Below are 25076 nucleotides of genomic sequence, written 5' to 3'. Positions count from 1 at the left end.
CTTTGACAGAAAATCTTTCTCATTCTGTGGGAAAATAAAGCCTCTCCAGGAGTTTGTTTGGAATTTGATACATATTTGTAATGCCAGGTATTGTGCAGCAGGGATGCACAGTGGGTGCAGGGGTGGCTTAGCGAGTCTGTGCACGCCACTGGAAAAGTGGTAAAGGATGTAGATAGGAGGTGAAATGTGCAGTGACGAAATCATCAGTGCTTTTAAAATAATCTAAGATTCATTTAAGATCTTATGTTCAAATTTGTATGTTAACATTTTTAACTCAAACAAAAATTCATGCAATCTTCTGATTGCAAATTCCTGGAGAGATTGTTTATTTTTGCTTGCAGTAAGAAGTATTCATGCAATTCATTTTACAATTTCTAATAAAACGTCAAACAGTGGATGACTAATTGTTTTTGCATTATAGAACAGAAAGAGTTTTGACAGAGCAGAGGTTGCAAAAAGAACAGAGAGCATGGAGCTCCAAAAAAATGCAGGGGAAGCACAGATTAGTCTACTTGATCAACGGGTCCAGGAACTGGAGGCTTTGCTGGCTGAAAGACAAGAACAGCTGGAAAACTCTGAAGGAGAAGTAGAAACACGACAGAAGACAATTGATGATCTAATCTTTCAGAAATCACAGCTTGAACATGACGTTCATCAGTATTGCATCAAGTCAGAAATAGCAGTAAAAGACAAAGATGCCATTGAGCAGGAATTAATCCACGCAAAACAGTTAATTGAGCAGGCCGAGGCCAAGTGGTCTTTGGCTCAAAGGAAACTAGACGAACTCTTAAAGAAAACAAGTGATGGCCAAGCTCTTAACACACAAAGCCCTAAACTACAGAGAAAAATAAATGTTGAGGAATGTACTGAGGAGCAGCTGCAAAGTCAAGTCCAGGCCCAAGAAAATGACGTGGCTGAACAGCATCTGGCATCTGACAGTGGGCCAACAGTTGACAGTGTGCAAGAGTCATCTGCTGTTAGAGAAAAGGACAGAATTATGGTGGAGACCCTTCAGCAGAAACAGGAGGAATTAGCCCTGGTCCAGAAAAGGTCAGACGTGGCCGAGGAGAAGGCACAAAGTTATAAAAAGCTGTTGGATGATAGCAACAACAGACTAAAGAAACTGCAGATAGACATGGAAACTGAGAGGATCAACATGAGAGAGAAATCAGAGGATCTCCAGCAGGAAGTGCTGAACATGAAGAAATACATAAATGAACTTCAAGACGAAATCAGATCTCTCCAAAGAGCAAAGTCCTCATTGGAACAAAACACTTTCTTCCAAAACACTGAAGTTGAGGGCCTTAAAGAGCAGTTGAAAATGACCCAAGAGGAACTGCATAGGAGAAGCTCCATCGAGCATGAAAATATTTACAAGATTAGCAACTTAGAAGAAGAGGTAGCTTCCAAACAGGCAATAATAGATCAGCTGACATTTAAATGCAATGAACTGACAAGGACAAATGTCACATCTGACAGTGATAATAGAAGTCTTCAGATCCAAACAGAGTCACTGGAAAAAGAGAGATCATCTTCTGAACAAAAGATCAAGTCTTTAAAGAAAGAGATAGAGAGTTGGAAACAGCAGCTTCAGACAGCTAAGGAAGAAAACACCTTAATGAAGAAATCTGCGCAGACCTCGCAGTTTAAATGTATAAACCATGAGGCAGAAATTCAGAAAAGTGAATTAGTTGCTTCTCAATTGCAGAAAAAAGTAGATGAGTTAAAAGAGGTGAATATGGAGATGGAAAAGAATCTAAAGAATGCAAGAGCCAGACTTGACCAGGTGATGATGGAAATTGACAGCAAGGATCAGCAAGTTGAAATCTTCAAGGCTCAAGCAGAAGGCACCAAATCACAGCTTAGAATTATTGAAGAGGAACTAGATAAGAAGTCTCAGACGTCCCATGACCTTCAAATAAAACTACAAGATTACAGTGAGGAAGTGAAGAAAATGGCTGAACTGCAGCAGAAAATTAAAACACTCAATTTAAATATAGACAATTACGAGAAAGAAATTACGACTCTGAAATCAGAAATGAATTCGGTCCTTGCTGAGAAGCACTCTACAAATCAAAATATCCACAAGCAGCATTCGGAAATTACTGATTTAAACAGGATGTTAAAGGAAAAAAATGCACAACTACAAAAACAATCTGCTGAGTGTCAAAATCATCTCCATAAAGTCAGAGATTTAGAAGAGGAGGTCTTCAAACACAAGTTCAGTAATAAAGGGTTAACTGAAAGCTCAGAGGAAATTGTAGAAAATCTAAAGCAGGATATGTATGCTCTACAGAATGACAAGAATGCAACAGAGAGAAAAGTAGGGATCTTGAATACTAAACTTTCAGAGTTAAGCTCTTCCCTACAAGGAACCAAAGATGAATTGTTGAAAGAGACCAAAGAACGAAAGGTAAAAGAATCGGAAATATTGCAGCTGGAAACGGAGCTTCAAAAAAATAAAGTAGCAATGAAAGAAATAATGTTGGGTTCTGACCAATCCCGATCAAATTTGCAACATGAAAATGCAATTCTTAAGAGGGAGAAAGCTGAGGCAGTAGAGAAAAACATCTCAGCAGGATCGGAAGTTGAAACGGTGAAAGAAAAGCTTCAACATGCCCAAACAGAAGCTGAACAAAAGCAAAAAGAAAGTGCTGTCCTTCAACAGAGGTCCCAACAGATGGAAATACAACTGGACAAGTGCAAGAAAATGCTAGAAGAGTTAAAAAGTAAGCTGGAACAACAGAAAGAGGGCTATGAGAGGCAGTTGTTGCTAATTCAGACTGAAATAGAGAAAAAAATAATTTTACTTCAATCTGAAGTCTCAAGTGAAAGTGAGAAGGCAGAGCTAGCAGAGATGATGAGCAAGTATTTCAAACAAGACATCAAACAGATAAAAACAGGGCCTCAAACCACTATAGAAACAAAGCAACAGACGGACCAACAGCTTCCGATCGAAATGGACACACTGGAGCATGACAGAACAAATCTCGGACATGACCTCTCAAAGGCAAAATCACAAGTTCCCCAACTGGAAGACTACAAACTTGAGCTAAACTCTATCATCAGTGCTTTACAAAGCCTTGGCAAGGAACATTTAAATGACTCAGCTAAGTTTAATCAGCTGTTGACGGATAGCGATTGGAAAGCAATCAAGGATAAAGAAGCGGGTTCTCTTCGGCGGCAGACAGAGTCGTACGTCAAAGAGGTTAAAGGTCTTCAGGAAAAGCTTTTGATGCTTGGGGGCAGGATGAAGACTGAAAACCAGACGGTGATCAAACAGGAAGTAACTGAAAGCAGTCATAACTATGACCGAGACGGACAGGCTGCTTCGTCGAAGAACGAACATACATTAATGGGAAAAATGGTGCCCTCACATCAGAGTGCAAAAGGCAACATGGAGGACAAGATTGCCAACATGAAACTTTCCTCAGAGGTATGTATAAAGTTAGTTTGAAATTCCCGCAACAACATATTATATTTATTTACAATACAGTTTACCTTTTTTACAAGTTATTAAAACATCTATCTAGCTATTGTAGTTGTGTTTCAGTGAACTGTAATCTTCTGTTACTCAAACGTTATTTCAATGTCACATCCACAGATGTCAACATGGGAGAGAGGAAATAACCTTGAGGGACTGAAACAAGTCAAACAAGATAAAATGGAAGTCATTGAAGACCGAAGCCTTTGTGATTCACCATCAAAGAAAGCTTTGAATAGCTCTGATTATCAAACTCCCACAAAACATGGATCCATTGCTCTCTGTGAGCCAACAGACCAACGGCCAAATGAAACGCAAAGAATATCCAGGACAACAAAGTATCAGATCAACGAAACTTTTGAAACTGTAACAAGAACTGTAACAACAAGAGACATTGACGGAAAACTGAGTGCGATATATTCAACTCCACGACCGCTCCCAGAACTCAAAGGCAGCACAAGTATTCAAAACCTAATCAAATGTAAACTCTTGGATGAAGAACTGTTGCATAAATTGGAGAAAGGCCTTATCACGATGGAGGAGGTGCAAGCATTGGTGGCTCATTACTTCGCCAAACCAACTTCTATTGCTGGAGTGTATGTGGAGTCAAGTAAGAAAAAGATATCCTTCCTAGAAGCTGCTGAGAAGGGCTTCTTAGCCAAGACGTATGCTCTCGAGTTTTTGGAGGCTCAGGCTGCAACGGGAAGCATTACAGATCTGAAGACAGGTCAAACACACTCAGTCGTTGAGGCTCTGGAGAGAGGTATTATAGAGACAGAGATGAAGGATAAACTGAAAGAGGCTGAGAAAGCTGTTAGTGGCTACGACCATGCTGGCAAAAAGCTGCCTTTATTTCAGGCAATGGAGGCAAGGGTTCTCGATAGATACAAAGGCAGGAAGATCCTTGAAGCCCAGGTAGCCACAGGTGGACTGATCCACCCAGAGATCGGTGTCAGGGTGCCGGTGAGCATGGCTGTTGATCAGGGTCTTGTAAACAAGGAGACTCTACAGAGTCTGTATGATCCAGTATGCAACCCCAAAGGTTTTCACAACCCTGACACTGGACAGAAAGCATACTACTCTGAAATACTCAAGACATGTGTTTATGACATTGACGGTGATGTCTTTCTCTTCCCATTTGGTGAGGGACATTTAACCAATAGCTCTCCCACGAGTTCCCATAGAGCGTCTGTGGTCATCAGCAGCCAAGGCACTGAAATGTCAGCATATGAAGCATTCAAGGGAAAACACATCGACAAGAGGACATATCTGTTTCTGTCACAGCAAGAAAGTGAATGGCAGGAAAAGTCCATACTTGACCCCAAAGGATGCGCACTTCACATCATTGCTGATGTCAAAAGTGGCCGACAACTTTGCCTGGAGTCCGCTCTAAGTCAGAGGTTCCTCGAAACAACTGAGCTCGAAAGCTATCGCAGTGGGCTCCTTAGTATCTATGAGATTGCAGACATCATATTTTCAAGAATGGTTGTTGTGGAAGATGAAAACAGCCCGATTGCTGGCCTGTGGGACTTCACTCGGAGGAAGAGGATGTCAGTTCTTGAGGGTTTTCAACAGGGCTTTACTGATAGATCCACTGCGCTAAGGCTGTTGGAGGCCCAGGCATGCACTGGTGGTATTTGCGACCCTTCTTCAGGGGATAAAGTTACTCTCTCAGAGGCTCTCAAAAGAGGTATTTCGGATGAGGCATTGAACCAGCAGCTAGAGCAGTTTGAGCAGGCGTTTAATGGTATCATACACCCCAAGACATCAAAGATGTTGTCTATTTCCCAGGCTGTTCAGGAAAAAATATTCGCAAAGGATATCGGTTTCCGCTGTTTTGAATTCCAGCTCCTGACTGGAGGATTGGTGCACCCTGACTCTCATGACAGAGTCTCACTGGAAGAAGTCATTCAGAGTGGCCTTGTTGACAAAGCTACTGCCTCTCTACTCAAAGATGAGAAGTTTCACACAAAAAGTCTCACATGTCCAAAGACCAAGAGAAGAATCACATTCAGGGAGGCCATTGAGAGAAGTGTATATGACTGCCACACAGGGTTAAGGTTATTGGAGGCAACGAAAATTCATGGTTGGGGAGCAAAATCAACATTTCATTATGTTTCAGCATTTAACTAATAAATATGTGTAAATACATCCTTGTCCATAGCATAAAGCAAAACCTGCAAATAGCATTTCCTGGTTTTGTGTTTGGCTGTGAAGTAACTTTGACTTCAATGATGAACATTACTTTTTGGTGTATATGTGTTTGTTTTAATCTAGTGGTTGATGCAACTGATGATGGTTCTAAAGCTTCTATGTTTTCAGCAGTACTAAATCAGGTGTTTTGGCAATGCCCCTCCCATATTCTGTTAATTATTTTCAACAAAACTAACCATCTTGTCAAAAACCCATCCTATTTTAATTCCAGAAATCTGTTCATGAGGAGAAGAGAGAGCATGGTGATAAAGTTAGCAAACTATTGCACTGGATGTCCAATGTGAAACAGGCCCCAAACAATGATGGGAATGCTCTGAAAGATAGCAATGCCAACACAGACACTCCTAATAAGCCCCAGGTAAATAATGTGTATTGTTTTCGCTGTTTGTGGAGTGTCTTATTTTATATGCTGTCACTATTTTTGTTGTATGTGAGAATATGCCTGGTTTAATGGTGAAGAGTATTTTTCTAATCTAATCTGATCACAGCCTTTGCTGTCAAGTGTATGATTTCTAATAAAAAAAGACACACTCTATTTTTCTGATTCATTTAATCCATATATTTTACACTACAGCTTGGTGGTGGTTGTAATAACATAATTATATCCCCCGTTCCCCTACACAAGCATGGATAATATTAGGGATGCCATGTCACTTCAACTGATTCAATAACAGCAAAAGTTGCACAAGCACTCATATTTCAGAAAAACCAGCCTAACAGATTATTCAAATATCAAAATATATTTCAGATTTTTTTCCCTGTGTGTCAAAGGAAACATTATACATACAGTCCAAAGTCTGCATTATTTCTAACCATTTCAATAAATTGGGATGTGTTGTCATTGATAGTCCAATAAAATGCAAGACAATAGCTAATTTAATTAAAGGAGTTTAAGCCATAATGTAACATGTTGTAAATTCACTTAAATCTGTCGGTGTAGATGTCTTGTGATTCAATTAAAGATAAACTATTTATAGTATATATATATATATATATATATATATATATATATATATATATATATATATATATATATATATATATATATATATATATATATATATATATATATATATATATATATGTTTTAAATCCCACCCTCCAGGCAATTATTTAGTTTCTTTTCAATACATTTATGTAATCATTAAGGTCTTATGCTTTCATCTGGACGATGAGCACTTAGTTGGCACCGAAAATTATTTTTAATTTTGTTCTGAAAATTGCAACCACAGTCAATGTAACATGTAATTGTATTAAGAAAAGGTTTGATTATTATTTTTTATTGGTGATTGTTATCACTTCGGTACACACTATGGTTTATTTTGAAATAAATCATGAATTTGAAAAACAGACAGAAAATGTAGATAACATTTCAATTAAACAATAACAATTTAATTTGTATAGCATTTTGACACAATCTCTCTGATGGACTTTCTAATATTCTGTTCCTCCAAGTGACTTTGTGAACATTATAATGCACAATGCAGTCAAACACAACAATAACAGAAATTACAGCCAAATAATGTTGAATCAACTCCTCTGTGATTTTGTACAAAAACAGAACAAAGTTTATATTCATTGCATAGCTGCTTTATTGGATTGCTTTATGCAGGGGTTTATATGCAATCTTATCAAATATGTTTTTAATCATTAGGTGATACATTTAATACAAATAAGTCAATTGAAAATGTAATTCAATCTATTTCTCTTTCAAACATTCTAGTATGTATGTCTGTGAGTGTGTGAGCTTTTTGCTTGTGTATACAATAATCATACGGGTGACAGCATTGTTTTATGATTACTATAAAAGAGTAGTCATTCAAAAGGAAAGAAGAGTCAGGGGCGCTCCGGTGGCGTAGTGGATAGAGCGCGTACCATATTGGCTCCGGCCTTCGTTGCAGTGGTCGCGGGTTCAAATCCGACCCGTGGACCTTTACTGCAGGTCATCCCCCCCTCTCTCTCTGTCTCCCCATTTCAACTCTGTACTATCTAATAAAGCTTGAAAATGCCAAAAAAATATCTTTAAAAAAAAAAAAAGGAAAGAAGAGTCATTGTACTGCATTTAAAGTATTGATACGTCAATGTCTGGTGTTCTAGGTGTCGGTCGAGGAAATGGTCACTAAGAAGGAGCAAATTGCAGAAGCGTTGAGGGCCACACAAACTATGCTGAACAAACACATTGACAAGTAAGTCAAGCTACTGTGACTGACATGGAACCTAAAATATACTGCTTGAAGTCTCCGCCTCATTCTTTGTGTTTTCTCTCATAGAATGACCGAGGAGGAACGAGAGAAGGCCCAGGAGCAGCTGCAGGCCCTCAAGCAGGCCTACAGTGAACTCTCGCAACAATGCTCAGATCAAACAACCTCTTCAGAAGAGGTTGGACACCAAGCTGTTTTGTCTATTGAGCGGATTGCATTTGTGTCTTAAAATGAGTTGGAACTGTGCCACCTGATGTTCAGCTGCATGACTAACCATTTTCCTCCTCTTCTTAGTTCTGTGTGAGCAGCTGCATCTCTTTTTTGTCTCTTACACTGGATCCTTAGGGACAGAAAAAAAGATTTATACAATTGAAACTCATAAAAATCTTGAGTATGCTGTGAACATGCTTTGTTGCGCCCTGCTTTGGTCTGAAATATCACCATTATTATTGTGTTTAATATGCAACGTCAACATGATAACAGACATGACACACAAGCCTTTAGCGACAGTATTTGATGTGACTAACTACCCTCTTTTTGCAAGATGCTGGATACTGCATTCCCAGATGCATGATAGCTTTAAATGTTGTTATCCGTCACTCTCCTGTTGCAACCCTGATGCAGTCTTGCACTTGTGCACATGATGTTTTAACATGCCCATGTTTGTCTGGTGGTGAGTAAACATTTTGTCTTGCCTTTGAAGAACTTTTATTGCAAATCTGACTTACAATTGATGAAACAGATCAGTTCAGTAATTTGTCTATTTTTCCCTTTCATCAGAATGTAAAATCCAGTCATGCTGCGCTTGCGACTGGACCCATAAGTGATCATATGACTGGACTCACACTCCCAGAGGTCCAATTCCTGGCCTCGAACCCCTTTCAGTCTGATCTTCATGTCTCTGTGGACTGGGATGAAGCTTTCAAACAAGATGTAGTTTTTAAATCTACACTGGACCACTTTCCCGAGTTGAACGAGGAAAGCAAGTGCATACAGAGTTCACATGTCTCATCTGTGTCGCTCTCTGACATCGTAGCAGCTAGGGAAGGGGCTACGTGTGCCGACCCCATCATCAAGATGATAGAGGTCAAACAAGTCAGTGATGGATTGAATGTGTGCTACACAGGGGACACACTGACCCTCGAAAGGGCATTTCAGGGGGGTTCAATACCTGCTTCTGTCTATGTAAAGATTCTTCAGAGGCAAAAGACCTGTCAGGACATGATGAATTCCATCTCTGCTGATGACCTGTCACTCCTAGAGCACGATGTTGAACCGTGTGAGGTCAACGGACTGATACTAAAGTGCCTCAGCAGAAATAAATCACTGACATCAGGCAGGGATATTCATGCGCTGAGGTCTTTCCGTGAGGGTTTAGGTGATCAGGCGAGCATGTCAAGGTTGTTAGGTGATAGGGCGGATGTAGGATACACCAAAGAAGGCCAGAATACAACTGCCGATGTGTCGGAGGATTCTATGAGTAGCACTGGGATCCTCCGAAATGACGACAGGCTAAACGTAGATGCGGCCGTTCAGTGCGATTTAATGAACTTCAGCAGCACACTCATTGTGCTTGGAAATCAGCAGTTTGTGGGACTTGTGTCGCCCTCCCCTGGGGAAATACAAACCTTGTCTACTTCCTTCCATCATGAGCAACAAATGACTAGCGATGAGTTTACAAGTGGACTGCTCCTTAATCGGAAAAAAATAGCAGCTTTTTACATTCCAGAGAATTCGGAGGTGGTAGACATCAACTCAGCAATTCAAAACGGTTTCATTGACAATTATACAGCAGAGGTTTTGAAATCTATAGAAATCCCTGATGCGTTTCTTGATGTTGATCGACTTAATAAAAAGTTCTCCTCTTGGCTCATGTATAAAAAACTCACACTGGGAGGATGCTATCCCGATGAAGATTTTTCAAAGGTTGATAACGTCCCTACTCACACAGAGGCAAAGCAGTTATTCATCTCCCACCTGATGATGAACAGTTACATAGATCCACAATCGGGACAGAGAGTCCTAATACTCGATAGACAGCTGAGTGAAATGGTTCAAATTTTTCTTCATTCAATACCTTCTGAAAACACTGAGAATAATTTAACATATCTGACTTTAAATGTTGGTGATCTTTCTGAAGAGGTAGATTTAGAGAGCCCCCTGCACATAAATGAGCAAACAGGGGAGTTCATGAAATACACACAGGACACCTGCGGTCCTCATTACTTAGTTCCCTCTGTCAATGGATGTCTGACCTTGGAAGAAAAGACATATGCAAACATCAAGGCTCGGACACAAAATCCTGTCCAGGAATTATTAGTAGATCATGAAATGTCCATGGATGTCACAGAGCCTTGTGTAGTAGAAGGAACCGTGTGTCAAAGCAACGCAAACCGAACAAAGTCAGGTGAATTTGCTGAGAGAATTTGTGGAAATGGTTTACAAATTGATGCTGGAGGTGTTGATAGGGAAGGTCTTGATATCCCGGTGATTCCTGTCCTTCCAACTTCATGCACCGTCAACCGTACAAGTTATGGCTCACCAACAAGGATGTTTGAATCCTGCCATCAAACACTACTGTACTACTTAGCTGACCCACTTTGTAGTGAATCAGAAGCTCCAGATGTTAGCGCGGATGAGTTTGCATTCTCAGAAAAAAAAGAAGAAGATGAAAATGAGCAAGACTATGCCATTCATCCTCTGAAATCCCAAATTGAGGAAGGGGGCATTTTAGACGTCACCTCCGGGAGACGTTACGACCTGGAGGCAGCTCTCAGTAAGGGCCTTGTTGACCAATGGACAGTACAGAAACTGCTTGATTTACAGTCAGGTGAAACAGGAAGTGATGCAGGAGAAGAGGAGGGCACTTTGTCTGTGTTAAATGTTTGCCGATCCAGGTCTGCTTGCAGCATAAGCAGCAGTGAGGCATTGCCGTGTGGATTGGTTGAAGATGAAAGCTTTGACAGGATCCCTAACTTAGACCCCAAAGCCAACATTTACCCAGAGGAAAACTGCACTCACTTCACCTCCGAAGATTCAAATGTAGGTTTAATCAATATTAATGAGGATGAAAACCCTCAATCTGAGAGAAACGTTGCTGTCATGGTGCTTGATCTAACCAATGAGGAGGCTAATAGCAAAGAGATAGAGGCAGATCTCGGAAAGGACCTTGTTGACAAGAGGACAGTACAGAAACGGCTTGACTTAAAGTCAGGTGTAAAAGGAAGTGATGAAGGAGAAGAGGAGGGCACTTTGTCAGTATTAAATGACTGCCGATTGAGGTCTGCTTGCAGCATTGGTAGCAGTGAGGCATTGGGTTCTGGATTAGCTGAAGATGAAAGCTTTGACAGGATCCATAACTTAGACCCCAAAGCCAGCATTTACCCAGTGGAAAACTGCACTCACTCCGTCTCCAAAAATCATACTCTGGGTTTAATTGATATTAATGAGGCTGAAAACCCTCAAGCTGAAAGGAAATTAGCAGTCAAGGTGCTCGATCTGACCAATGAGGAGGCTAATAGCAAAGCGATAGAGTCAGCTCTCAGTAAAGGCCTTATTGACAAGAGGACAGAACAGCAACTGCTTGACTTACAGTCAGGTGAAAAAGGAAGTGATGCAGGAGAAGAGGAGGGCACGATGTCTGTTTTAAATGTCTGCCAATCCAGGTCTGCTTGCAGCATAAGCAGCAGTGAGGCATTGCCGTGTGGATTGGTTGAAGATGGAAGCTTTGACAGGATCCTTAACTTAGACCCCAAAGCCAGCATTTACTCAGAGGAAAACTGCACTCACTTCACCGCCGATGATTCTAATCCAGGGTTAATTAATATTAATGAGGCTGAAAACCCTAAATCCGAGAGGAACGTTGCTGTCATGCTTCTTGATCTAACCAATGAGGAGGCTAATAGCAAAGAGATAGAGGCAGATCTCGGGAAGGACCTTGTTGATGAGAGGACAGTACAGAAACGGCTTGACTTAAAGTCAGGTGAAAAAGCAAGTGATGCAGGAGAAGAGGAGGGCACTTTGTCTGTGTTAAATGTTTGCCGATTGAGGTCTAGTTGCAGCATTGGTAGCAGTGAGGCATTGCAGTCTGGATTGGTTGAATATGAAAGCTTTGAGAGGATCCCTGACTTAGACCCCAAAGCCAGCATTTACCCAGCGGAAAACTGCACTCACTCCATCTCCGAAGATCATAATCAGGGTTTAATTGATATTGATGAGGCTGAAAAACCTCAGGCCAAGAGGAAATTAGCAGTCATGGTGCTCGATCTGACCAATGAGGAGGCTAATAGCAAAGAGATAGAGTCAGCTCTCAGTAAAGGCCTTATTGACGAGAGTACAATACAGAAACAGTTTGACTTACAGTCAGGGGAAAAAGGAAGTGATTCAGGAGAAGAGGAGGGCACAATGTCTGTTTTAAATGTCTCTCTATCCAGGTCTGCTTGCAGCATTAGTAGCAGTGAGGCATTGCAGTCTGGATTTGTTGAAGATGAAAGCTTTGACAGGATTCCTAACTCAGACCCCAAAGCCAACATTTACCCAGAGGAAAACTGCACTCACTTCACCTCCGGAGATTCAAATGTATGTTTAATTAATATTAATGAGGCTGAAAACCCTCAATCTGAGAGGAAAGTTGCTGTCATGGTGCTTAATCTAACCAATGAGGAGGCTAATAGCAAAGAGATAGAGGCAGATCTCGGGAAGGACCTTGTTGATGAGAGGACAGTACAGAAACTGCTTGACTTACAGTCAGGTGTAAAAGGAAGTAATGCAGGAGAAGAGGAGGGCACTTCGTCTGTGTTAATTGTCAGCCGATTGAGGTCTAGTTGCAGCATTGGTAGCAGTGAGGCATTGGGGTCTGGATTGGTTGAAGATGAAAGCTTTGACAGGATCCTTAACTTGCACCCCAAAGCCAGCATTTACCCAGAGGAAAACTGCACTCACTCCATCTCCGAAGATCATCATCAGGGTTTAATTGATATTGATGAGGCTGAAAAACCTCAGAATGAGAGGAAAGTTGCTGTCATGGTGCTCAATCTAACCAATGAGGAGGCTAATAGCAAAGAGATGGAGAATGAAAATGGAAATGTAGATTGTGAGACAGCAGGAAGTGTAGAGAATATGAGCAATTATCTCCATCATTCCCCTGTGTCAGTTGGTGGTCACAAGTCTCTAATGATCTCACCTACTTCATGGAGTCATACTAATGCAGAGTGTGTTCATCACACTGACAAACTGCCTTTTCTGGCTGAACGCAGTGACTCACAGGGTGAAATCAATAGCCGGCTGACAGATGCAGCTGGTGTATACAGTGTTGGGAGTGAAACTGCTGCTCCAGCTACCCAGTCACATCCATTTTATCTGAGTGACATAATCAGTGCTGATCCAGAAAGCAAGACTCTATGTGCCACTCCAGTTAATCAACCTGGATTTGTCAGCTCACCCTTTAATAGTGATTTTTCCATTGCTGGATATGATGCCAATTTGGAAAATCAGACAGGTAGTGAGAGTACATTAGACGTGCCTTCATCACATCACAATGTGTTGTCTGAGAAAAGTATAACGCAGAATGACACAAGTGCAGTTCGGTCACCTTTGGATAGCAAGCAAACTCCAGAAAGAGATTACTCATCGCCCACGGATTTGTTTGAAAGTGCAATTAAGTCAGTTTCCAGGGGTAATGGTAACTTTGATAACAACATTACAGATGATGGCAGCAGAATTGTATTACCTCAGCAAGCCGTACTTCATTCAGAAAGTGATTTGTTGAATGTTGAATCTGAGCCCATATGTTCTAAAAATGGTCCGGGTATGCTTGTTGGTGTGAGATCGTTACCGTCACCTATTGATTCCGACGAAGTCACCGCAACAAATTCGTATCTAGATGCAGAAGTCCAGAAGTCCACCGGGGTTTCTTTTGAAACAGAAGCAGCTGATAAAGATTTGTCAAATTCACAGTGCAGGGCTACAGGCGGTGTTGAGTTAAGCTCACACGGTCTTTCCCCAGAAGGGCGACATGGAGACCATTTCCCACTTACCAGTGCAAAAGAACGGATCTCTGCGTCAGCAAATGCCGTGACAGGTGATAAAGAAAATGCAGATAATGCTGGAAATGTTAAGTCAAAACAGTCTGAAACTACAATGGAAGGAGAGTTAGGATCTGATGTTCTACCAGAGAAAACAAAAAGATTAGAAATGTGTGCGTCTGAGCATTCCCAGGATGTTACTGATGTCCTGTCAGAGCGCTGCGTTACATCCAATGTTTCCTCTTCAGTTCCATCAGAGTTTTCTGAGACTATAAGGACACTTTCAGATGACCAGAGAGAAGTGATTACAAAGGGGACTGATGTCAGTGATTTGCAAAAGGCCCACAAACAAGACATTCAAAACACTATTGCTATCCTTCCAAATACAACACAACCTTTGGACGAAGGCAAATCTCAAGGGAAAGAGGCATGTCACAGCCTCATGGAAAGCCCTCGCCCAGACCTTCTTATGGATTTGCTCAAGCAAAACGCCTTCAGCAAAGGACACTCAGAGCCTACATTGCAGGAAGAGGAGGCCTTTGAGAGGACGGAGCAGTCCGATGCTCCAAACATCCAGCTGCAACTCCTGCAGGTCCTTAAGACTGTCTCCTCCAGCCAAGACCTGTCCATGCTGCAGGAAGTGATGGAGACTTTAAACAGTGCACTGGGGGGCGACTGTCAGCAGGAGCGGAGGCGCATACTGGAGAGCATCAAGGAGGAGGGCTCAGAGGGAGAGGACGAGGGAGAGGTAGAGGAAGACTTAAGTTCCTGTCAGTCAAATGCAGGCAGCCACCAACCATCTCCTCAGTTGACTGCCAACTCAGATGCCTGCAAGGTGGAGGAGGTCAAAAATAAGGTACATTCGCTTGTGCCAGTGTTTCCTCCCTTCATTTGAGACATGAGTAATCCCTGCTCAACTTTTGTTTTATGTTTTCTTTTCCCACAGCTGTTCTCAATCCAGGATTATTTGGAGTGCGTTGGGAGACTACAGGATCACGCTGATGTTTTAGATGATTTCACAAAAGACCTTTTCAACCAGGCACCCACGGGCAACAACATGGAGGAATTGCAGATCCAAATAGAGGAGTTTCAGGTTAGTACAATGATAATTTGTCCTCTGTAGTGTATAAATAGTCCCTAAAACAATGGCGTATGTTCTCAGTTTTTTATTTGTGTATATACATGCATTAGTTGCTTACCAAGTGTGCTCTTTTTTACAGTCGCTGGAATCTCAATTTTCTCGACTGGCTGGTGTTCTCACGGTAGATATGGAGAAAGCCAAACAGCTCTTACGTTCTGCTAATAAGGGGATTCCGAGTCAAATCCACAAAGATTTGGCCTCAACATATCTAGAGTTAGAGACAGATTTTACTGCTGTTTCCCAAATGTTTGGAGAAAAGAGTCACTCCCTAACTAAAGCGATGGAAACAGGAAAGGTCGGTGTTTATGGCTTGTAAAAAAAATACAACGATGTGATAGTTGCATCAGCGGTTGACTGCTTTGTATCTGATTGTAGGTGCATTTGGAATCAACATACCAGAAACATCTCGGTGATCTTCATGAACTTGTGGGTCTCACCCAAAACATCTCTAAGATGTGTGACGTGGACCTGGACACATGTGATGTGGACATGCTGAAACATTTGATTCAGCAGCACAGGGTATCTTCATAGTCAAATTAAAATCATTCAATATTTACAGTTCCTGCAGGAATACATCCTCAGCATATTTCCATCTTCTCTTTCAGGACACAGAGAGCAATCTGCAAAAAGAAGCAAGGCTCAAGTTAGAGGATGTCACATTCGATGTCCAGTGCTTTATTTCTGAGCATGCTCAGTTCCTGAGTCCGGCTCAGAGCAGCTTCCTCCTCAAGTTCCTCAGCACCACTCAGCGAGCATTCAGGGACCAGATGGAGAGGCTCCTTACTCATGGGAGCGCATTAGATGTCCTACTGGACACCAGGGAGAGAGAGAACCTGGACAAGGTCTGCCTGCGGATTGATTATAAAATATCCCCGATGTTTCCTTTTAAAATGCAACTGTATAAAATTTGGTTTACTTTATAAAAATTGCAGTTTGTAAAAAAATGCTCACAGTGCAAGTGCATGTAGAGTGCACATGCTGCATAAGCCTGTGAGATTCAGTTTTAAAGGTCACATATTATGCTCATTTTCAGGTTCAACATTGTAATTTGGGATTTTACTAGAAACTGTTTTCATGTTGTAGTGTCCGTCAAACCCTTAATATTTCTCACAGCGCCATTGCTGAAGCTCTTCTTTTCAGCCTCTGTCTGAAATGCTCAGTTTAAGCGCCTCCTTCTTTAAGCCCCACCTTCCAAAAAGCCTTCTCATTGGCCTTGAATCAAACTGCCGGTTTAATGGAATTGGGGGTGGAGGTTGTGGCAGGTTGGTGTAGGAGGTCTCTCCCCTTATGACGTCATGTGGTTTTGGAACACAGATTTTCAGAAAGGTGACGAAAAAGAGAGAGGATTGTTTTTACCTCATACTTAGGGATTCTACTCACACCGGAGACCCATATTAATGTTCAAAAACCATGAAAAATTTCATTTTGTTTAAAAGGTGACCTTTAAAAATTGATCAGTAGTTTGATTTAGATTAACAAAAGTTGATTAACTCATACCCTGTGAATAAGCAAGTGCAGTAAATGCAGAGTTCTGAGAAATAACAAGTTAAGTATGATATTTCAACTACGTGTTTTTTTTCTTCAGTATTCAGATTTGTCAGATTCTTCTGTGAATGCCTAAATGTTTAAGAAAAATAACAACACTGCATGCCCAAATGCTTGAACTCTCCTGCAGACTAACCTTTGTGCTGGTTGTATTCTACAGGCTTTGAAGACACCGCAGGAATTAACTGTGGACAAAATGCAGCTTCTCTTTTGGAACACTTTCACCTGCATCAGACCCATTAACAAAACGGACATCATGTCCCCTTGTGTTTATTACCAACCACGAGACCAAAGTGGCAAATGGCAAAAAAGCATGTTCACAGCATACTAGATTTTTACATTATTAGGGAAAATCTATACCAAAGCAGATGTTGCATGTTGCCTGAATGTGTTAGAACATTATTTCATCCTTTGCGTTGATGTTTATGTTTCCAGATATTTTTTATTTTATTGAGTTTATTTAAATGTTTACCTATGTGCTTGATGTCTTATGCTGTCAAGTGTGAAATTTACCTGATGTTTTTCTACTCCTATTTTACAGTCTTTATTGGAGAAACACAAGGAGTTCACAGATAAATTGGAAGAAGTGTGTGATAATCTCACCCTGACAGAAAACCACCTAATTGGTCATCAACAACAGGCGGAAAATACTCAGAGTGTCACGGACCTGCAGCAGTACCAGCAGGAGCATCAGGTGCAAAATAAATATCCTTTGCTTTTCAGAAATGCACAGTATTTTGCTCAAGTATGCTTTTATCAGTTGAAATCAAACTTCTTTCATGACCCTTCTCTTCCTTCTGATTTATGCCTGTCTGATCTCAAGAATCTGCAAAAGGATGTATTGACAAACGGCAGTGCCTTGAGTGAGGTCATCACCAGTACTAAAAAGTTTCTGGAGGAAAACCGGAGCAAGCTGACGCCGGATCAGATTGCTGGCATTGAGAGCAAGTTGGAAGAGGCTAAAAGCAAAGCCAAGCTGATCAATGAGCGGGCGGAGGAGTCCAGGAAAGATTTGGAGAAGGTCGTTACCACAGCCATAAAACAGGAGAGTGAAAAGGTCAGCGTTCACATTACCTCTATATGTGTTGTCTGTAAATAAAACAAAAAAAGGCAATGCATCAAAATCTAAATTACAAGTTGGAGTGTAATTAACAAATTGCTGAACTTAATGTCAACATATTATATTGATTCTGTCATAAGTATTTAGTTAACTTGTAATCGATCTGTCTTTTCAGGCCGCAGCTGTTGAGTGTCTTGAAGAAAGTAAGAACAAAATTGAAGGTTTACTGGACTGGATATCCAACATAGGGAATGAAAACAAGAGCGATTTGGATCAAACTGACCCTATAAGTCAAGAGAATGGCAACTTGCCAGAAGTAACCTCAGCCAAGGGACTGATAGGAGAGGATGACGATGCCAATGGAAACGCTTTACAGACCACTGAAAAAGATTTTGGCGGCAAGAAGGACGCCTCCCTGGAGCTCGATAAGCAGTATGACAGGGTCAAGGTATGGTTGGTTTGTTCCAATGTTGGAGTTCCAAAGTAGTTCAGTCTTACATTTTAGATTGTATTTGCAGGTGGTGATTTTTTTGGTTGCAAATGTGCACAAGGTAATACAAATCCCAGGGTATTTCTAAAAAAAAAATTATTTCATTAGAAACTTAGAAAATGCTAGAGTTGGCTACATATTGTTGTCTGACAAAAGTTGCAATTGAAATATCACATGTGGAACCCCATGTGGGTTTGAAATGGAAAGATTAATTACATAGTGTAGACACAGGTTATCTATTATTTTAGGTAGTAGCTAGTACCACTAGCACCGAGCAGACTTCAAATGTGAGAATTTGAGAGGAAACAGGACGAGGAAATGGTATCTTAAAGCTGATGGGTTAGAAAAGCATTTATAGCCAGTAAAAACAAATGAAATTGAGATTAAATGTAAAGCAACATTTGAATTACTTCTATATGTATTGCTATAGTGTCCTCAAGAGTTTGTTAATTCCCACAGGGCCGTCATCAGGAGATTGTGTCCCAGCAGCAGGATCTGATCATGGCCACCCAGTCAGCTCAGGCTCTGCTCGACAAGCAAGCTGACGCTCTAAATCCAGAAGAGAAGGAGAAGCTGCAGAAGAACATCCATGAGCTGAAGGGGCGTTACGAGGCCTCGCTGGCCCAGGCTGAGCAGCAGATGAAGCAGGTGCAGTGTGTCCAGGAGGAGCTGAAGAAGTTCCAGGATGACTGTGAGGAGTTTGGGGGCTGGTTGGACCAGGCAGAGGGAGACATGGAGGAACTGTGCGCTCCCGAGGGCTCCTTCAATATCCTCAGTGACAAACTCCAGCGACAGAAAAGCTTCTCCGAGGATGTGATTTCCCACAAAGGGGACCTTCGCTTTATCACCATTTCGGGACAGAAAGTGCTGGATGTGGCCAAAGCCTGTGGCCTGGACAACTCTGCGGCTAAGAATGATTTGCTAAATGTGGATACTTCAGGGACCTGTTCTGCTGTCAAGGATAAGTTGGATTCAGTAGCCAGCCGGTACAAAACGCTACATTCACAGGTATTTAGTCTGCAGTTGAGCAGAGTTTGAGATGTTGCAGTGACTGGTCCTTTCCACTAGGTGGAAGCATTAGTCTTTATTGAAAAGCTGTGCAATGCCTCATTGAGGTTTCACTCTAATCATCTGAAAGTGTCAAAAGTGTCATTGTTATCTTCATATGTGCCTGTGTACTTAATGATCTGTTTTCTGAATATCACATCACACATGCAGTGTAATTGAATTGCCCTTCTTTCAGTGCAACCAGCTTGGCAACAACCTCAAAGAAGTGGTTGACAAATACAAGAGATATGACGACTCGAGCAGCGGCCTTTTGACGTGGCTCAACAGCTCCGAGGACGAGGCGAGAAAACAGCAATCAGAAGCCATAGCGGCCGACCCACAGACACTACAGAAACAGCTGGAGGAGACCAAGGCAAGAAAACATTGCAAGCCAATGCTGTTAGTGCTGTAGGCCCAGTCCAACTTCAGAATTGTATGTTGAAAAGCCCAGATTGAATTAAAAGTTTATAAAAAAACAGCCCTGAGATCATTGAATGAGGCCTCTCTTAGTCTTGAGGCCAACATGGAGTCACATGAATAAAAGGCCTTTGATCACACTTCCCATGTAATTAAGTTATATTTTGGTTTAAAAAGAACAATTCTAGTTCAAGAAGCCTGATGTTTGATTTGTCCTCGCCCGAGCCAGACATTGTCCTCACTACAATTATCATCAACTCTGTGTACACTCTAATGGATGTTAGGTTATGAATTACACAAGTGAAGAAATACAGAATAGCTTTATTTAGAAGTAACACGTACTGAACATGGAGCATTTACTGTTGACTGGGTTACAAGGTCATGACACAATAGACCTGCCTTACCATATACAGTGTTTCCACTCACTTTAGTACAACGTGGCTATTTTTAGCTCTGTGTTCGAACTTGAAGCCACATGTGAATAGTTTGACTCTGGTTATTTGCAGCGCACATACTCCTACTACAGGAGGATAAGAAACTAGGCTTTCTCTGTCTCTCTCAAAGCTTTTGGCTGCAGAGAACATTTCTCTGTAGGGAGGTAGTGACTTACAGCATAGATATGCCAGATAAGAAGAGCCTGTGGGCCCACTAAGAAACACTCTACTTACGGCTTTAGTTACAAATCACTGCAAAGAATGCTAAAATGCTCTGTCGGTGTAGCAGTCGAGGCAGACGAGTACATCTAACTATATCTGTGGAATGACTAAATATTTTCATAGACATTTACCAGACTCTCTTGCACATCATTGCTCTGTTGTTTTCTATCTTCAACCCCACCACACTTGTGAAAGAAATAGTCTGTACAGAACACTATGAATGAAGACAGATGGCATTTATTGATTTTATGTAGCCATGGTTTTCTTACTCTTACGCATTGACCCACAGACGCTGCAAGGTCAGATGACGGGACATCAGACTGCCGTTGACACGCTACGGAAAACAGCTGAGTCTTTGATCACATCTGAAGGAGACCTGCTGAGCAATCCAGATGAGATCCAGGAGACAGTAGGTGAGGGGGAAAATCCAAGTAGGGAACAGATTTTCCACTGCCTACAAAATACCTGAGAATACAAAAAGATTTTATGGCTCATCATTGACACCTGAATAATGGGATTAGGATTTTTGCCTATAATAGGAGAGTTGAATGATGCCAGATTTTGAAATAACTATGAATTGCTTGATACAGTTCTAAATATTATTTCATAATTAAGTGTTTTGTAAGCACCTCTTACAGTTCATTAACCTTAAAGCCCTGCACAAATGTTGCCTTGCAACCTGTTGCTTGTAAGTAGTCAGATTGTTAAGCAAACAGATTCCGTTGGCATTAATCAAACATTCACAAAAAGTATAATTTTTCTAAAATGTACACTTTATCAATGTGAATTATGGCTTTAAGGGTGTCTCATTGTATTCCTTTTCCCCAATCATTGATTTCTTGGTTTGCAATGGTTTCAATATTTTGCAACAACTGTAGCATTTACAAACTCTCAAATGCCAAATAAGTTTCTGCTTTGGCTGGAAATGTTTATCACAAAACTTGTCCCAAACAATGGAAAATTGTTCGGCTTTTAACATAACCTGAATTTCTTTCCACCGGTTACAGACGACATAGTTGAACGCTATGACAACCTTTCCAAGTCTGTAAGTGATCGAAATGAGAAACTGCAAATCACCCTGACTCGCTCCATGAGTGTCCAGGATGGTTTAGATGAGATGATGGGATGGATGGAGGGAGTGGAGGCCAGCGTGAAAGAGAAGGGACAAATTCTTCTGGACTCTGCGTCCATTGGAGATATCCTCAGCAAAGAAGCCGTATGTATTCTTATCATCATCTCAGCAGTCCAATTACTATTAACCTATCTCTTTTCTTGTCCTGTCAGTGGTTGATTTAACTTTGTACCTACTCTACATTCACTTGAATCGGCTGAATTAAAACTTTGCTGTTTTCCATTTTTTTATTGTTTTTTCAAAGGCGTTGGAGCAGGACATAGCAGGTCGCCAGAGCAGCATCTCAGCCATGAAAGCCAAGGTGAGGAAGTTTGTGGAGACGGCCGATCCCTCCGCCGCTGCCCTGTTGCAGTCCAAGATGGAGGCTCTCTCACAGCGTTTCTCTGATGCCTGCGACAAGCACAAGCAAAAGGTTATCCACCTGGAGCAGCTGAAGGGAAAGGTGGAGGAGTTTGAGGAGGTCTCGGATAAAGTTCAGCAGTTTGTTGTGAAGCGTTCGCAAGACCTGCACGAGACGGACGGGCCGGGTAAAACCTTCAATGAGCTGTCTCAGCAAATGCAGGTAAACAGGCTAAGCGCACACAACTGCGTATAGCTGTCTTTCAGTAACATTCTCATTTAGAATAATGTATTTTATGGGGGCGCTTGTTATGTAGTGGTTAGAGCGCCACCCTCATGAGGCGCAGTCCTCTTCGCAGCGGACGCGTGTTAGTGTGGCCTGGGTTGTGAAAAAATGCAAAAATAAATCTTTTAAGGAATATATATGTATCTTACAATGCACTGTATGACCGACTATATACATTTGACTGTAGAATACTAAAGCTGAGATGGCTGAGCATGCCGGTGATTTGGAGAAGCTGAAGACTCTGTCCGAGGAGCTGTCTGAAATATGCCCTGATGGAAACAAAGCCCAGATCCAGAGCAAGATGGACAATCTCTCCAATATTTTCAGCACCTTCAAAGACACCGTCAAAGAAAAGTAAGTTGGAACAGTGAACGGGGGAAAAAAATAAATAAAATGTCTCATCCACCTTTTAGTGATTGGTATTACATCCTTGTATGTCAAATGAATGTTTGTTTAATGTTGGTAAGTGTGGATTATGTGACTGATTATTGTCAATCGCAGGGAAGAGGAGGTATCATCCTGTCACGACCAGCTGGGAGAGTTCAGATCGGCAGCTAGCGTTCTCACCAAGTGGCTGGAGCAGGCCAATGAGAAAGTACCTGTGGTTCAGTCAAACAGCAGTGTGAAGAGTCTGGAGAAGGACCTGCAGATAGTCACCGTGAGTCATGAGATAAATAAAACTTCGCTTAAAGTGCTAGCACAGAAATCCAATTACATTAAACACAGCATCTGGCACTAAGTTTTGCAATAGATAGATGTTAAGGCGAGACACCCCAGGTGAATAGGGATTTTTTTTTAACTTATAGATATCATCATGAAACTTTGCCAGTTGATTACTGACACAAACACAATCATTTTTTGTATTACATGTTTTTCTTTAATATTTTATTAAATATGCAAATATGGCAATATTTAACCAATTATGCGTAAATTTGGGTCATTTTTCGAGAAAGATTTTGAGATGTTGGATAAAGCCAGAGTTAAAATCTCTATTTTATTTTAACCACATATTAGTTTTTAAAGTTTTTACAGAACAGATTTTGGATACAGCCTTTTTTCATTTAATAAATCAAAAAAGACTATGTACATGTCTTAGAAATGCATTTTCGGCATGTTTTTAGGAGGAAAATGTATCATAAATCAGACAATTAACAATATATTAACAAATCCTTCTGTAAAAACCTTTAAAATAGTGCTATGAATGATCATAGAAAGTTTGGTTGATGTCAGTGGTCTAGAAGTTGAGATATCTTTCGCAGAGTATTGGAAAAAGCTCATTTTGAGAAAACGGCCATTAAAGATAAAAACGTGAATTCTGCTGATAATAGCTAGAGTAATTTATTGAATTAGGCCCTACACCCTTCAATGCCATATAGGCCTACCACTGCTTAACATATATAAACCATAGCATAGTAACATTTACATCCACATGCTAATTTAAACGTGGTTAATTCATTATTAGCCACTGTCTGTCAACCTGCTCCTGTCGGCACAGACGCTCTCTCTCCCCACCATCTCCCCTCTGATCGTCTGACAGTCTGTGTCTCTCCGACGTGATCGGCGTGATTTACATGTCTTTAACACTTCTCCCCTTCAAATGGCGATCATGTAATGTCCGTAGCCAATTGATTAAGTATTTTTTTTGTCTTGGTTTGGCATATTTTCGACGTTTTTCCCATTTTATTTTGTGATTTTCGAGCTACCCGGGGCTAGCATCACGTGATGCCTTTTAGCGAATCACATCGTCAGAAATGTGCATTAGCCAATGAGGTCGCTTTCCTAGCATTGTATCCCTCCTCACACTTTCACGATTGGTTACTGATACAAAGGAAATGACCATATTTGGATCAGATAACGTTGTTCTTGAGATTCAGAGCTTTCCAACAGTACCATGGTTATTATGATTCATACAGCGGTCGCGGTGCTGTATGTTACGTTAGAATGCTCACTTTTGACGAATTTAGGAGCAAAATACAGACGCAAGCAGTCAAAGTTTAGTAAAATAAACACCTAAAACGTATATTTTGGACATTTTATCCATACTAGTATGAAAGAAGACATGTTATGGAAGCTAAATAGACACAAATCTCAAAATTGACCAGTGCTTAAAAAAACGATGTTTTTGCCTGCCGTGTCTCGCCTTAAGTGTGTTTTAATAGATTATAGGTCTCTTATCCTCCCTAAACTCCCCACCATCCCAACCTGCTTTTGCTGCCAACTGATGACAGATGAAAGATACGTGTTTACACAGGACGGATCCGGGAGTGAAACACTATGTTGTCCAGCCGAGAGGATAGTTTCTTCTTAAGATGTTACAAAAGAAAAATGCAGAAATAGATCCTCTTTACTCTCTCACTCTTCCTGAACATCATCATCTTTTGCATTTGCGTGTAATGAATGCCACACTCCTTTTAAACCAATGTATCTGTTTGATTAATGTATCATCAGGAATTATTAGATGAATGGACATCCAAAGACCCTGCTGTCCAAGAGCTGAACAGTAAAGGGTCAGCGCTGTGCAGCCTCATGACTTTCCTCACCTCCCCTGCAAAGACAAAGACCCCTAACAAGTCAGGTAGGCTGTGTGCGTGTGTGTGTGTGTGTGTGTGTGTGTGTGTGTGTGTGTGTGTGTTTGTGTTTGTGTGTGTGCATGCGTGCGTGCGTGTGTTTGTGTGTGTGTGTATGCATCATTCAGTGCTAAGGGAAGCATGGTGTTTGGGGGCACGTCTAAGTATTGTTTAGTAACTAACCATTAGTTTCGCATTAGATCAATCATGGAAAGATCTTATGCCAACAATCCTAGACAATGTGCTCGTCCTTCACACAAGCTTTGTCTTATGTCTTTGCATCAGCTCTTACTAATGGTGGTGGTCCAGGGAGCCATTCCTACCTAACCAATAAAGGTAATCAAGTGTGTACTGTACGTTCTGCTCATTTTGTTTGTGGTGCACTGTGTAGGTATTAAGGCTGGTTTTCAACACTGCTAATGCTGTTTTGGCTATACGGCAACCAACGTTTGACAGTATGTTCATATTATAAGA

At 41.2% G+C, this 25076-nt stretch overlaps 2 protein-coding genes across 7 annotated transcripts in view; both read left to right on the top strand.

Moving 5' to 3' along the window:
- dst (dystonin) overlaps positions 1 to 25076 on the top strand; it is a 102423-nt gene that overhangs the window by 39234 nt on the left and 38113 nt on the right. For 4 of the 6 annotated variants that reach the window (XM_080036485.1, XM_080036483.1, XM_080036487.1 and 1 more), the window contains 15 exons: positions 5910 to 6056; positions 7796 to 7884; positions 7969 to 8077; positions 17150 to 17302; positions 17432 to 17665; positions 17844 to 18116; positions 18618 to 19166; positions 19402 to 19578; positions 20568 to 20691; positions 21286 to 21494; positions 21655 to 21972; positions 22223 to 22389; positions 22537 to 22693; positions 24484 to 24610; positions 24888 to 24938. In XM_080036485.1, the coding sequence (XP_079892611.1) occupies positions 5910 to 6056; positions 7796 to 7884; positions 7969 to 8077; positions 17150 to 17302; positions 17432 to 17665; positions 17844 to 18116; positions 18618 to 19166; positions 19402 to 19578; positions 20568 to 20691; positions 21286 to 21494; positions 21655 to 21972; positions 22223 to 22389; positions 22537 to 22693; positions 24484 to 24610; positions 24888 to 24938 (2884 nt within the window). The remainder of the gene's footprint in view (positions 1 to 5909; positions 6057 to 7795; positions 7885 to 7968; positions 8078 to 17149; positions 17303 to 17431; positions 17666 to 17843; positions 18117 to 18617; positions 19167 to 19401; positions 19579 to 20567; positions 20692 to 21285; positions 21495 to 21654; positions 21973 to 22222; positions 22390 to 22536; positions 22694 to 24483; positions 24611 to 24887; positions 24939 to 25076) is intronic. The other 2 variants (XM_080036486.1, XM_080036484.1) reach the window with 2 other exon arrangements.
- LOC307257307 (uncharacterized protein) lies at positions 126 to 5956 on the top strand. Its single transcript, XM_080036490.1, has 2 exons — positions 126 to 3436; positions 3605 to 5956. Exons 1-2 carry the CDS (start codon positions 470 to 472, stop codon positions 5615 to 5617), a joined length of 4980 nt encoding a protein of 1659 aa, XP_079892616.1. The 5' UTR covers positions 126 to 469; the 3' UTR covers positions 5618 to 5956.

The sequence above is a fragment of the Ammodytes marinus genome (genome assembly GCF_949987685.1).
Source record: "Ammodytes marinus genome assembly, chromosome: 11".
Taxonomy (NCBI): Eukaryota; Metazoa; Chordata; class Actinopteri; order Uranoscopiformes; family Ammodytidae; genus Ammodytes; species Ammodytes marinus.
The sequence above is the reverse complement of the archived record's forward strand: the minus strand, read 5'-3'. Positions and strand labels throughout refer to the sequence as shown.

What these genes read in the sequence shown, in the direction of transcription:
- LOC307257307 (XM_080036490.1), top strand. Translation starts at nt 470, where the DNA reads ATGGAGCTCCAAAAAAATGCAGGGGAAGCACAGATTAGTCTACTTGAT. An exon ending in ACATGAAACTTTCCTCAGAG is followed by an intron (nt 3,437 to 3,604) that starts GTATGTATAAAG and finishes TCACATCCACAG; the next exon opens with ATGTCAACATGGGAGAGAGG.